The following is a 13,311-nucleotide window of genomic DNA, read 5'->3' as shown; positions in this document are numbered from 1 at the left end:
TTCTGAATTAAACTAATTTCTAAATTTCCAAATTAACTCAATTCTTATAGTAAGAAAGTAAAAAAAAAAATAGAAATAAACTGAGATTTCAGTTTAGTTAGAAATTTAAATTTAATTTAAATTTCTAAATAATATTAATTTTAATGTATACATCTAAATATATCTACTCTAAACTGTAAATTACTTATTTTAAATATATTACTTCTAAATACCAAATTATTTTATTTATAAATCAATATATTAATTTCTAAATATCCATTGATGATTGGTGACTTCAATGATATTGCAGTGGCCTCAGAGCAGAGGGGCGGTACCTTCTCTCCTTCAAGGGCTACTGCCTTTGTAGAGGGTTATGAATCATGCGGAATGATGGACCTGGGTTCGTTTGGTTTGACTTATACTTGGTATCGCCATGCACAGGGCAGGCCACCTCTCCACCGCCGTCTAGACCGGGCCCTAGCTAATGTTGATTGGCGTTTGGGTTTCCCGAATGGATCGGTTGAGGTGCTCCCGAGGATGCACTCCGATCATAGCCCTCTTTTGCTGCGGTGCTGTCCTCCACCGCCAGGGATTGCTAACAAGCCTTTCCGGTTTGAAGCCGCGTGGATGGATCATCCCCAGTACGCGACGGTTGTGAGTGGAGCGTGGGAGAAGGGAGGACCGAATTTTGTTTCATCCCTGGACTGTGTGCGTCAAGACTCCCTGCTCTTCAACCAGGAAGTATTTGGAAATATCTTTAGGAGGAAACGGAGGATTGCGGATCAGATTCGACGGGTTCAGGAGCGGTTGGAGACAGTGGACTCCGCCTATCTCCATCGGCGGTTGGGGGAACTACGGAAGGACCAAGAGGAGGTGCTAGCTCATGAGGAGATGCTCTGGTTCCAGAAATCTCGAGAAAAATGGGTCAGGTATGGTGACCGCAACACATCTTTCTTTCATGCTCAAACAATCATCCGCCGGCGTCGTAATCATATCCAGGGGCTGGAGTTGCCGGATGGGTCTTGGTGCACGGACGGGGAAGTGCTTAGGGAGGAAGTGAGGAGGTTCTACTTAGATCTCTTTGCTACCCGTGAGGAGGTGGATATCGCGTGTGCGCATACTCCCTCGGTTACTATGCTACCTCCACGGGCTTGTGCAACATTGTCAGCGACGGTGGGGAGGGAGGAGGTCACCACAGCCATTTACCAGATGGGCTCCTTTAAAGCTCCGGGCCCAGATGGGTTTCAAGCTTGTTTTTATAAGCGGTATTGGGAGGTAGTTGGGGATTCAGTGTTTGAATTTGTCGCTGATGCTTTTCGGAATGGGAACTTTGATCCTCACATTGCAGAGACCCTTATTGTGCTCATTCCCAAAGTGGATAATCCGAGGAGTTGCAAGGAACTTCGACCAGTGAGTCTTTGTAATGTCAGTCACAAGCTGATTACTAAGATTTTGGTTAATCGAATCCGACCTTACTTGAGTAATTTGATTAGTCCTTTCCAGAGTAGTTTTATCCCTGGGAGAGGCACTACGGATAATGCGATTGTTCTTCAGGAGGTGGTCCACTTGATGATGAAGACACGCCGCCGGGTGGGGGACTTAATCTTTAAACTGGACCTGGAGAAGGCCTATGACCGTGTGGACTGGCGGTTCCTAGAGGACACCCTTCGAGTTTTTGGTTTTCCGGAGGATTGCATTCGGCTAATTATGTTCTGTGTGACTTCGGTTCAGCTTTCTGTTCTTTGGAATGGGGATAGGTTGCCTACCTTTAACCCTCGCCGGGGTCTTAGGCAAGGCGACCCGCTCTCTCCCTATTTATTTGTGTTATGTATGGAGCGCCTGAGTGCTATGATCTCTGCGGCGGTTAGTGATGGAAGGTGGCTTCCGGTGACAGTGGCGGGGACTAATTTTCAGCTATCTCATCTGATGTTTGCAGATGATCTTCTGTTATTCACGAGAGCTTCGGAGGAGCAAGTGGGAGTGATGCGTGATGTTCTCTACAATTTTTGCAAAGCTTCAGGGATGAGGGTGAGTGTGGCTAAATCTCGAGTAATGGGACACCGTAGCATTCAGAGCGGGTTTAAGGATCAGGTGACCGCTATTACTGGAATCAGTTTTACCCTTGATATTGGTAAGTATTTAGGCTTCCCAATCTTCAGTAAGAGAGCGACCAATCGGGTTTGGACGAGCTTGGGGTTGCGCGTTTCGGTTGCTCACATGGCTGTGGAGGACCCTATGGCCTGGCTGCGTCAGTGTCTTCTCCGTGCGGAGTTTACGACGTTGGCTGCAGTCTGGGGAATTTGGGTGGCAAGGAACAAGGTTGTCATTGAGCAACATGTGATGACGGAGTGGGAGCTTGTGGCCTGGATCATGCAGTTGAAGACGACGTTTGAACGAGCGTGGGGTAAGCCTGCTTCGACAAGGCCAGCGAGAGAGGTGGCATGGATACCGCCAGGGGAGGATGAGGTTGCTGTGAACTGTGATGGCAGTCGCGGGGCGGCGCGGAACAGTAGCGGCTATGGTGGGTGCTTGAGAGATGCCTCTGGGAGGTGGCTTGGTGGCTTTATGGGCTTCGGGAAGGATGCTTCAGTGCTTGCAATGGAGCTCCTGGCGATTTTCCGAGGATTGAGGTTGGCATGGGATCGTGGCTTTCGTCGCGTAGTCTGCTACTCTGATTCGTTGCTCGCGGTCTCCTTGATTCTCCGTCCGCCTTCGATGTTCCATGAGCATGCCGGGCTGATTAGTTCTATCTGTGGCCTCCTGCGGCGAGAGTGGAGTGTCCGGGTTTTACATACGTTGCGCGAGGGGAATGCGTGTGCCGATTGCTTGGCGAAAGCTGGTGCGGGGCAACTTCTTGAGTTTCTGGTCGTGGTTGACCCTCCTGCGGAGCTTCAGCAGCTTCTTTTGGCTGACGCTCTTGGGATCTCGTTCCTAAGGCCTTAGGAGCCTTCTGTTTTTTTTGTTTTCTTTTGTTTTGTGCTTTGATTCTTGTATCAAAAAAAAAAATATCCAAATTAACTTACTTCTAAATAATTTAACTTAGGTTCGTTGTGGCGGATATTTCGGGGTTTCTATTGTTGTTAGGGTGTCTTTCAGATCAAGTTGTGGGTTTTTTTTTTCTTTCTCTTTTTTGTTTTCTTTTGGTAAGGTTGGTGTTGTTGAATTTTTTTTGGTTTTCTCGATTTTCTTTTTTGACCTCATTTCTTACGTGAGGGGTCTCACCTGTATATTGATAATAAATTGCTTTAATTCTCTGAAATGTGAATAAGGTTTTTTTTTAAACAGAAATATGAATAAGTTAAGAGACTGAATTTGCTATAACAATAAATTGTCTGTATTTAGAAATATATGTTAAGTCAAATAAATGATTATTTTTTTGAAATAAATTAATGATTTAGTAATCAATCAATATATTTAATTTTTTTTGAAATCGAAATAAACTAAGGGATGAAGTTGACTAGGAAATAAATATTCATTTGATTTAAAATAGCAATAAATGTTAAATTTAAAATTTCCAAATATATTTCAATTACTTAAAGAAGAAAATTTAAGATACTTAATTAGCTTTCAAAATCAATTGACATAAAATCAATTAATATAAAAAAATTGATATAGAATTTTCAATCAAAAATAAATATAATCAATTAATATGAAAATTAAAAAATATATATTTATAAATTTTTCAAAGAAATATATATAAAAAAATTAATATGAAAAATATATAAACAATTCTCATTTAATATGCATTTTTTTTTAATTCTCACTTCATTTTGTTTTTTTTTAGAATTACATTAAGTTATTCAATTTAGTTTGAAAATAATTATATCTATTTAGAAATTGAAAAGTCTAATAACATTTACAGTTAATAATAACATTTGTACCAAAAACAAATAGTTAATAATAACATGAAATATTCCCTCAAAAAAAAAAAAACATGAAATATTATTAAATAATCAAATTAACTAATTGCACATTGCACATTGCACGTGAATTGCACACGTGTTTTATTATATTTTCATATAGAATATTTAAAAAAGTATATTTAAAAAAAACTGTAAGACTAATTATAATTATTTTGACAGCAAGACTAATTATAATTTAGATATATAAAGAACGTTATTAAAAATAAATTTATGATTTATTAATATTTTCATGCTTGGATAACTAGGTTCATGAATATTGCCTTGCTAATGGAAATTGTTTGGCAATTCCTTTGGTGTGTGACAAAGTTCAGCTTTAATTTGGGTAAAAGTTTTAATTTCTAAATATCAACTTAACGACGATTTTCTCTTTAAAGGAGAAAAAAGACCTTATATGTGCTGTACAACTATCTCTTCAACATCTTTTGGGTTATATGTTTCGGTCAGGTAATAGAGCTTCTTCATTTTGGTTTCAAGGGTGATCGTTGCTTGGTAGGCTTAGTAATCATGTTAATTATGTACATATCATTTATGGTTTGAACATGAGCTCAAAAGTCTCCTCAATAGTGCAGCTCCTAAGATTTGAACTCTTGACCTTTGGGATTAAACAACCATTTTTTACCTCCACGATTAACATCGATTGAGTAAAAGTAGTTTTATTTAGGCATTACTTTTATTTTGTTTTCCTTGTAATAAAAATAATAATGATTTTTTAATACCAAAAAATATTTTAAAGGCCATTTTTATAGATAATTAATATATTATCACTATCTAATTATTTACAAATAATAATTACTATTTACTAATTTCATTGAGTAATTTTGTTGACTATTGAATAGAGGTGTGTGAACAAAGCCAAAGGGTAATGAGTCCATTGGAAGCTTTTCCATGATATGTTGTCCTCTGATAGCAGGTATTTTGAGCTTAGTTGTGTGTTTCATAATTTCTGATTGTTCTTTTGCATCTGAGGCTTCACTCAATTTATTAAAAAATGAATTAGATGTTTGGTTAATTTTTTTTATACAAGGACTTTTAGTTAATTAAATTAAATGCATCACAGCATATTACTAGAAAAAAGTAGAAATGCCTTTGAAATGCATATCACAGTATTGTATGATATTTGAATGAGAATAACATATTGTAGGCATGTATTCAGGGATAATAGCTCTCTCAAACCCTCTCTGATTTAGAGAGTTTCAAAATGATATTTATTACATTAAACAATTACTTATTTATTAATTATGTGAGACGTCACCAATAAAGAGGATATGAAAATGTTTTTGTTTAGGGAGATTCATTGTCCCCACTTTAAGGTAAGGTATTATTGGGAGAAAGCATGAGAAACAACCACTCTCAGCATTAAAATTAGTGACTTCAGCACTCCCCATCATTGCAGCCATCCTAATTAGACCTGTTTGAATTCTTCACCTTCTTTAGATCTTTATTCTGAAAGATGCGATACACGACCCACTTTGCCATCTGCATTTGGAGAAAGAAAGTCCAGTGATCAAATAATGATGAATAAGACAAAATGAAATAAATTTGGTAATGTACTTATTCCTACCACAAATCAACCATTCTCATCACAATTCAAAAGACATTACTATAAATCTCTACTCAATTTTGGTAATAATGAAGATGGGTAGTCTTATAATCCGGATTAGGCCTAACTCTATCTGAAAAGCTAATTTAGGGGTGAGGAGTGATCTACCATTTATATGGTTTTATTTGATCTCATCTCTAGTAAATTTTCTACCTTAACAGTTAGTAAGTCACTATTCATGTTTTACCTTAGATGGGTTAGCTATTGACACAAGGCGGAACTCATGCATCACCCATTCAGTTCTTTTAGCATAAGATCCTTGCACTTCCCAGAAATTCAGGGTGTTCCTCTTTCCAATCACCTCATTGTTTTGATGTATATGAACATTTTTTTCTTTCTCCATAGCTCTCCACTCACCACTCCCAACAACTCTTATGTCAAGGCTTTCAATGTCACGACCACTTATGTTGTGGAAGAAGCACTTGCGCTGATTGAAAATCTTTCCATCTGCAAACACAAATAATTAAATTCAAATACAACATATTGGTTCAATTCCCTCTTTAAATCAAACAACACAACATTCATGGACATGGAAAATTCAATTTGTTGTTGTTGTGATAGGATACAATGCTCTTTCTCTAGGTTAGCACAAGGGCATAAAAGATTAAGAGTGTGTTTGGCTCTATTCTAGTAGGTGGAATCAATTCTTGACGAAAACATTGATGTTTGAGAATCATTTAAAGAATTGATTTCTGGTCCAAAATCACTGATTTCTGATCCAAAATCCCTTTTCGTATAAGCTAGAGAGAGTAGCTTATGCATTGAGCATAGTCTGATGTGAGATTTTACAATTGAATTCCACAATATTACCAAACAAAAAACACTTTTTGCAAATGTATCCAAACATATATTACTCCACTTTCAAATCACTAGAATCAATTTTACCAAAAGGAATTGTGATAAATGTTGATTCAAAACACACAATATATGACTTATGGAATAGTGAAAAAGAGAGATTAAAACAATTTGTTTCACCAACCTCCTCATGGAAGACCCCAAGGTTCAGTCTGAAACACATCAAAATTTGGGATGATTTCAAAAGGAAGAGGCTGGCCAAAAACTCTTCTCTTCAGGTAGAAATCCACAAGAACCTCATCAGTGGGATCAAACTTATACCCGGGTAGCAATCTAACACTTCCATCATCATCCTCATAAGTCATGAGGTTCTCCATTTCAAAATGAACAAGGGGCGTGTTTGAACTCTTAAGGGTGAATTATTGTGGAAAACTCATTTGGTTAGGATATCAATTTATAGCTAGTGTCATCACTTAAATTCTGCATTCAATTAAAAAAAAACATAATATCCTTATTTGAATAATATTATTATCCGCTATATTTTTGTGAATAATGTATATAATTCACAAAGAACAATAATAAAATAAATATCTGCATTCCATACTAAAAAATATTTTAATTTGTTGTTTATTATAGAACAAACGCCTTTAGGATATACATATATTAATAATTATATATAAATTTAATACTTTATTTTTATATAGAAAGAAAATTAATTCAATTTATATTTTATTTAAAACAATATAAATTATTTACTAATATATTTGTAGAGGTAGTATACCGTTTTTTAATATATAATATATACATTTAAAATAATGTATTATATACCTTTTATTGCAAGCTAATATCCGATTACAATATATAATTTACAAGTTTTAATATTAAATGCTCATTATAAATAATATAACCTAATGTCCTGATTTAGATTAACATATTATGAGAAATTTATTAGTATATAATATATATTATTTGCAATTAAAAAAATAACACTACAAGTTTTCATTCCATAGTATAAAATATTTTAATATTTACATTAATTTTTATATTCAGTTACTGTATCAATAATAGTCAATGATAAATGAAATGCCATAACGTAGTTATTTTCTATATTGAATTTATTAATCAATACTTTTTTGAACATCAATTTATTATTTATTAATCAATACTAAACACATTTATATTTAGATTCATGTGTTTATGCATTTCACTAAATATTCATATTTTATTTATTATCATATATAGTTAAAAAAAATTATTATCACATATATACTTGCATAAATAATCCATAGTAAAGAGAAGCATGAAAAGATGACAAAAGTTTAAGAGAAAAATCTACGTGTTAAGAAGTTAAATTAGTGAATTAATTATCAAATAATAAGAAAGTGTCAATACAAGTTAAAATAATAATAAAAATTGTTAAAATGGTGAAAAAAGAATTTAATTTAATATATATTAAGAAAGTGAATAAAAGCCATTAACTATCACAGAACTTGTAAAAAATATACGTGTTAAGTTAAATTAGTGAATGCATTATTAAATAATAAGAATAAAATAATTTAAAAAATTTTAAAAATTAAATTAAATATTAAGAAACTAAACAAAAAAACCATTGACTATCACACCGCTTGTCTATTTATAATTTTTTTTGTACTTGTTGTGGTACCTTAAGCCAGCTTAAGGTGTGGTACCCAAAATGAGTTCGTTCGATAATAAAGACTCAATATACCGATTCTAAGTTTCATTTTATTCTATCGTATTAATGCAGTGTTGCATTCTTAGGAACGTGAGATTTGCGAGTTATGTTTTCTGAGCTTTATTCATCCATCAACCATGGTCATTTTACGCGCATCTCCATCACCATTATTCGTTTCCACCACTCATTCATTTTTCACTAAAATATGAATTTCATAAGATAAAGTTTATTGATAAGTAAAGTAAAATCTAAAGATGTAGAATCTACCTTGAATAACATGATAATAATCTATTAAATTACTCAATACGGGTACCATACCCAAAAAAAAATTCAAGGTACCACAAGATTTACTTTTTTTTTTATATCGGAAAGATAAATTGCACTTTCTAGGCATTCATCCGTGAACCTCCCACACCTAACACACATGTCCCTTTTTTGCTTTAGAGGGTTGTGATTCCAATTTTAATTTCAAAACTCATTATTATGGATCATATCATGACTTTTATTACATTAAAAATTACTTATTCGTCAACTATAAAAGATGACACCGATAAAGAGCACATGAACAAATTTTGTTCAAGAAGATTTGCTGCCCTCACTTAAGGAGCGGGCCATTGGGGAAGGTTTCTGAGAAAATGTCACTCTCAACATTGAAATCAATGACTTCAGTACTCCCAGCATTGGAGCTTTCCTCATTACACCCTCTTGCATCTTTCACCTTCTTTTCATCCTTATTCTTCAAGATGCGGTAAACAGCCCAATTTGTCATCTGCATTTTGAGTAACAAAGTTTAGTGACCAATAATAAACAAGACAAAAGGAACCAACTTTGATAATGATATATCCTACCTACCAAGCAACCATTCCCACGATATTTTAAAATGCATTACTCTAAATTTCTGCTCAATTTTGGTGTAAAATAAAATGGTCTCTTTAAGAATTCGAGTTACGTCTAATTTTACTCCAAAAGATATTATATAGGTGAGGATTTATCTACCTTTATAAAAATTTATTTAGTTTATTGTGAAACAATAACCGTTAGTAAGTCACTAGAGGGTGCAATTTTTAACTTTTTGATGTACCTAAAAAAGTAAATCACTATTTTATTATTTACCTCAGATGGATGGGTTAGAAATTAACGCAAGACGAAACTCATGCATCATCCATTCGGTCCTCCTAACATAGACTCCTTCCACTTTTAAAAAATTCAGGGTATTCCTCTTCCCAATGACCTGATCATTTCGGAGGATAGGAATATATTTATCTTTTTCCATAACTCTCCACTGGCCACTCCCTGCAACTCTCATGTCAGTGTTTTTAAGATCACGACTCATGGTATTGTAGAAGAAGCACTTGCGTTCATTGAAAATCTTTCCATCTGCAAGCACAAATTAAATCCAAAAGCACCATCTTGGTTCAATTTCCAAATCGAAATTAAACAACACATAAACATTCGTGAGACTAGGAATTTTTGTTTTTTTGTTTTTTTATAGGACACAGTACACATTCTCGGAGTTAGATAAGGGCCGTAAAAAATTAAAGGGCTGATGGAATATAGTGAAAAATATGTTTCCATTTTACATATTATAAAATAAATAAATTTTAAATTGTTATAATTATTTCTATGCTAATAATTAAATATCAATAATTAAATTTGAGTAATGGAAACATATTTTTCACTATACTAGTAGGCAAAGAGTGCTTCCCTAGCAATCAAAAAATGTCGCCACCGTGTTAGAGATCTCATCGCCTATTAGGGATAATCTTTTGATTTTTCCTGAGGTTGAGGAGTTTGATGGCGTGTTGACAAAGCCAAGAAGGGATTTAATGATGAGTAAAAAGGGTGGGCGTTATGTATAAGTGCTCAAATGAGGCGGGACCTCAAGGATTAATTAAGCAGATCGAGTCTCGTAAAGTTGTTTAAGGGATTTGCGCTAGCGTTGGATTTCAGTGGACTTCCTTTGTTTTTTCTCTTCGCTAGTTGGTTCAATATATATAATTTGGTTCGTTGCAAAGATATGCTTAGGCACATCAAGATTTGTTTAAATTGGTGGTTATGAATGGTTGTGGTGGGAAGGATATGTATGGGTGGGTTTTATTCAGGTTTGGGTTGATTTTTTTATTTCAATTATTCCTGACTGAGGGGTTCCACTAATTGTTTGGAAATTTCTGTCATGTTGAGACAGTTGTGGGATGTATGCTGTATAGGTTTTTTGAGGTTTGGATCATGTTGGTGGGCGTCTTGGGAGTGTGGTATTCTTTTTCCATCATTAGGTTTTTATCCCACTGGGTTTTTTCTAGTAAGGTTTTAACGAGGCTCATTCCCAAGCTATGTTTTGCAGTTCTCTAGCATGAGCCGAGTGTTCTCATGGTTAATTTCTTATATCAATATATGTTTTTGTTGTCAAAAAAAAAATATTAAGAGTGTAGGTTTTTGCCAGCTTTATGTTGCTAGGTTACGGGCCCCCTAGGTTACTGTATTAATGTTTAGATGAGTTGTTTCTCAACACTTTATATATATATATATATATATATATATATATATGTGTGTGTGTGTGTGTGTGTGTCATTCTGCTTTAAAAAAGTCAAAAACAAAAGAACAAACAGCTCGGTCAGCCAACACCGACCAAAGAGACTCCAACAACCACGCAACCACCCAAAATATATAGAAAAACCCCAAAGAATATTACAAACTAGAACTACCCAAAAAAGAACTGAAAACCCGAACTAGCGAAGAGAAAAAACAAAGGAAGTCCACTGAAATCCAACGCTAGCGCAAATCCCTTAAACAACTTTACGAGACTCGATCTGCTTAATTAATCCTTGAGGCCCCGCCTCATTTGAGCACTTATACATAACACCCACCCTTTTTACTCATCATTAAATCCCTTCTTGGCTTTGTCAACACGCCATCAAACTCCTCAACCTCGGGTAAAATCAAAAGATTATCCCTAATAGGCGATGAGATCTCTAACACGGTGGTGACATTTTTTGATTGCTAGGGAAGCACTCTTTGCCTGCTAGTAATTGTGGCGTTGATGAACCACCAATATTTCTTGGCATAAAACCCAGTGATCGTGTAAAAGCCGCACAAACAGCTTGTGACACCTAGGAAGGTGGCACTTGAGGGACTGCCAGGAAAGGATTTTGTTGCGGCTCTTGACCACCGGTAATTGTAACCAAACCGCCACTAAATTTCATTATTTTTGCAGAGTATATATGTATTTAAAAATAAAAAATGAACATTACAATTTTTCATTCTACTGTATAACTAATATTTTAAATATATTACATTAGTTTTGTAATAACTCCCAATATTAGTCAATATTAAATGAAATGCAAGATGTAATTATGCCAATAAATATTAACGGAGCATAATGTGTGGGATTGGAAATGTTAAAAAAATAGTTTAGGACCATTTTGCACATATCGCATTCGTGGGACCAAATGAGCTTTTAAGCCTTAAAATAAACAATAAGTTATTGGTCAATTACAAAAGATGACACCAATAAAGAGGACATGAACAATATTTTGTTCAAGAAGATTCATTGCCCTTACTTAAGGAATGGGTCATTGGGGAAGGTTCTTAAAAACTGTCACTCTCAACATTAAAATCAATGACTTCAACGCTACTAGTATTAGAGCTTTCGCCATTACAACCTCGTGCATTATTCGCCTTCTTTGCATCCTTATTTTTAAAGATGCAGTAAATAGCCCAGTTTGCCAGCTGCATTTTGAGTAACAAAGTTTAGTGGTTGATGATGAATAAGACAAAGCGAAATAAATTTGATAATGATATATCCTACCTACCAACCAACCATTCTTCATGATAATTTAAAATGAATTACTCTAAATTGGTGCTCAACTCTGGTGTTAATTAAAATAGGCAGAATTCGAGATAACTCTAATTCTACTATTTAGTTGTATCTCTAATCAATGTGGAACCATAACCGTTAGTAAGTCACTATTTTATTCTTTACCTTAGATTGGTTAGCAATTGACGTAAGACACAACTCATGCATCTCCCATCTGGTCCTCCTAGCACATGCTCCTTGCATTTCCCAAAAATTCAGGGTGTTCCTCCTCCCAATCACTTGATTGTTTTGAGGGATAGACACATCTTCTCCTTTTTTCATTACTCTCCACTGGCCACTCCCAGCAACTCTTATGTCAATGTTCTCAAGATCACGTCCCATAGTGTTGTAGAAGAAGCACTTGCGTTCATTGAAAATCTTCCCATCTGCAAACACAAATGAAATCCAAAACACCATCTTATTGTAAATTTCCACCTGAAATTTAAAAATAGATAAACATTCATAGAACTTGGAAATTTTGATTTTCTTTGAACACAAAGCCCATTCTCTAGGTTAGAATAAGGGCCGTAAAATATTATAGGGCTCATGAAATAGTAAAATATATGGGTTACATTTTCAAATTATTGGAACTCACTTGAATTTCAATCAATTAAAAGAAACTATTAAAAAGAGAGTGTTGAAGTGAAAGTTGATAACAGTTCTCGACTTATGAAATAGTGAAAAGGAGATATTTTATTTTTTTAGAAAAAAATGTTTCACCAACCTCCTCCTGAAAGGTCCCAAGGCTCATTTTGAAACACATCAAAATCTAGGATGATATAAAAAGGAAGAGGTTGAACAAAGACCCTCTGGCCTCTTCATGTGAAAATCCACAAGAACCTCAAAGTTGGATTAAATTTATAACCAAGTAGCAACCTAATATCCTCATTAACATAAGTCATAAGGTCCTCCATATCAAAGGATCAATGTCACACCAAGTGAAGAGGGACTTGTTTAAACTCTTACTGTGATGTTGAAAATCATGCGGTTTGTACACAATTTATAGATTGAAATGCAATGTCATCAATTTGGTGTGTAAGTGAGAGAGTTAAGATGAAAGAGAGAGAAAGTGATATATATATATAGAGAGAGAGAGGAGGAGGAGGAGGAGGAGGAGGAGGAGGAGGAGGGATACGAAAAAGTGAATTCTTTCAAACAACAGGTAAGATCATGTACAAATTATCAAAGTGCCAAGCATTATCCGCCAAAAATCAAATGCACGACAATTTGTATCACTAACGTAGACGAAAAGGAACAATTAGTTTCACCAATATCCTCCCGGCAAGCCCCAAGGCTTAGTCAGAAACACATCAAAATCTGGGATGATTTGGAAGGGAAGAGGTTGAGCAAAAACCCTCCTCTTCAAGTAAAAATCCACACGAATCTCATCAGTAGGATCAAACATGTACCCAGGTAGCAATTGAACACTCCCATCCTCGTCTTCATAAGTCATGATCAGGTCCTCCAT

General features: G+C 34.9%; 3 protein-coding genes across 3 annotated transcripts; 1 reads left to right on the top strand and 2 right to left on the bottom strand.

Moving 5' to 3' along the window:
- The first annotated feature begins 261 nt into the window (after positions 1-261).
- Positions 262-2,922, top strand: LOC130737157 (uncharacterized). Its single transcript, XM_057588922.1, has one exon. It carries the CDS (start codon positions 262-264, stop codon positions 2,920-2,922), a length of 2,661 nt encoding a protein of 886 aa, XP_057444905.1.
- Positions 2,923-5,300: 2,378 nt separating this feature from the next.
- On the bottom strand, positions 5,301-6,674 carry LOC130737156 (NAC domain-containing protein 83-like). The gene is made up of 3 exons (XM_057588921.1): positions 6,497-6,674; positions 5,690-5,949; positions 5,301-5,378 (listed from the first exon to the last, which is right to left on the bottom strand). The coding sequence occupies exons 1-3, from the start codon at positions 6,672-6,674 to the stop codon at positions 5,301-5,303; spliced, it is 516 nt and encodes a 171-aa protein (XP_057444904.1).
- A 1,911-nt stretch (positions 6,675-8,585) lies between these two features.
- On the bottom strand, positions 8,586-13,311 carry LOC130737155 (NAC domain-containing protein 83-like). Its single transcript, XM_057588920.1, has 5 exons — positions 13,198-13,311; positions 11,970-12,278; positions 11,584-11,716; positions 9,222-9,367; positions 8,586-8,759 (listed from the first exon to the last, which is right to left on the bottom strand). Exons 1-5 carry the CDS (start codon positions 13,309-13,311, stop codon positions 8,586-8,588), a joined length of 876 nt encoding a protein of 291 aa, XP_057444903.1.

The sequence above is a fragment of the Lotus japonicus genome, chromosome 2 (genome assembly GCF_012489685.1).
Source record: "Lotus japonicus ecotype B-129 chromosome 2, LjGifu_v1.2".
Taxonomy (NCBI): domain Eukaryota; kingdom Viridiplantae; phylum Streptophyta; class Magnoliopsida; order Fabales; family Fabaceae; genus Lotus; species Lotus japonicus.
Note: the sequence above shows the minus strand (reverse complement) of the source record. Positions and strands in the feature narration are given on the sequence as shown.

What these genes read in the sequence shown, in the direction of transcription:
- LOC130737155 (XM_057588920.1), bottom strand. Translation starts at nt 13,311, where the DNA reads ATGGAGGACCTGATCATGACTTATGAAGACGAGGATGGGAGTGTTCAA. An exon ending in ATTTTTACTTGAAGAGGAGG is followed by an intron (nt 12,279 to 13,197) that starts GTTTTTGCTCAA and finishes TTTAAATTTCAG; the next exon opens with GTGGAAATTTACAATAAGAT. An exon ending in TTTTAATGTTGAGAGTGACA is followed by an intron (nt 9,368 to 11,583) that starts GTTTTTAAGAAC and finishes TTGTGCTTGCAG; the next exon opens with ATGGAAAGATTTTCAATGAA.
- LOC130737156 (XM_057588921.1), bottom strand. Translation starts at nt 6,674, where the DNA reads ATGGAGAACCTCATGACTTATGAGGATGATGATGGAAGTGTTAGATTG. An exon ending in GTTTCAGACTGAACCTTGGG is followed by an intron (nt 5,950 to 6,496) that starts GTCTTCCATGAG and finishes TTGTGTTTGCAG; the next exon opens with ATGGAAAGATTTTCAATCAG. An exon ending in CAATAGCTAACCCATCTAAG is followed by an intron (nt 5,379 to 5,689) that starts GTAAAACATGAA and finishes CTCCAAATGCAG; the next exon opens with ATGGCAAAGTGGGTCGTGTA.
- LOC130737157 (XM_057588922.1), top strand. Translation starts at nt 262, where the DNA reads ATGATTGGTGACTTCAATGATATTGCAGTGGCCTCAGAGCAGAGGGGC.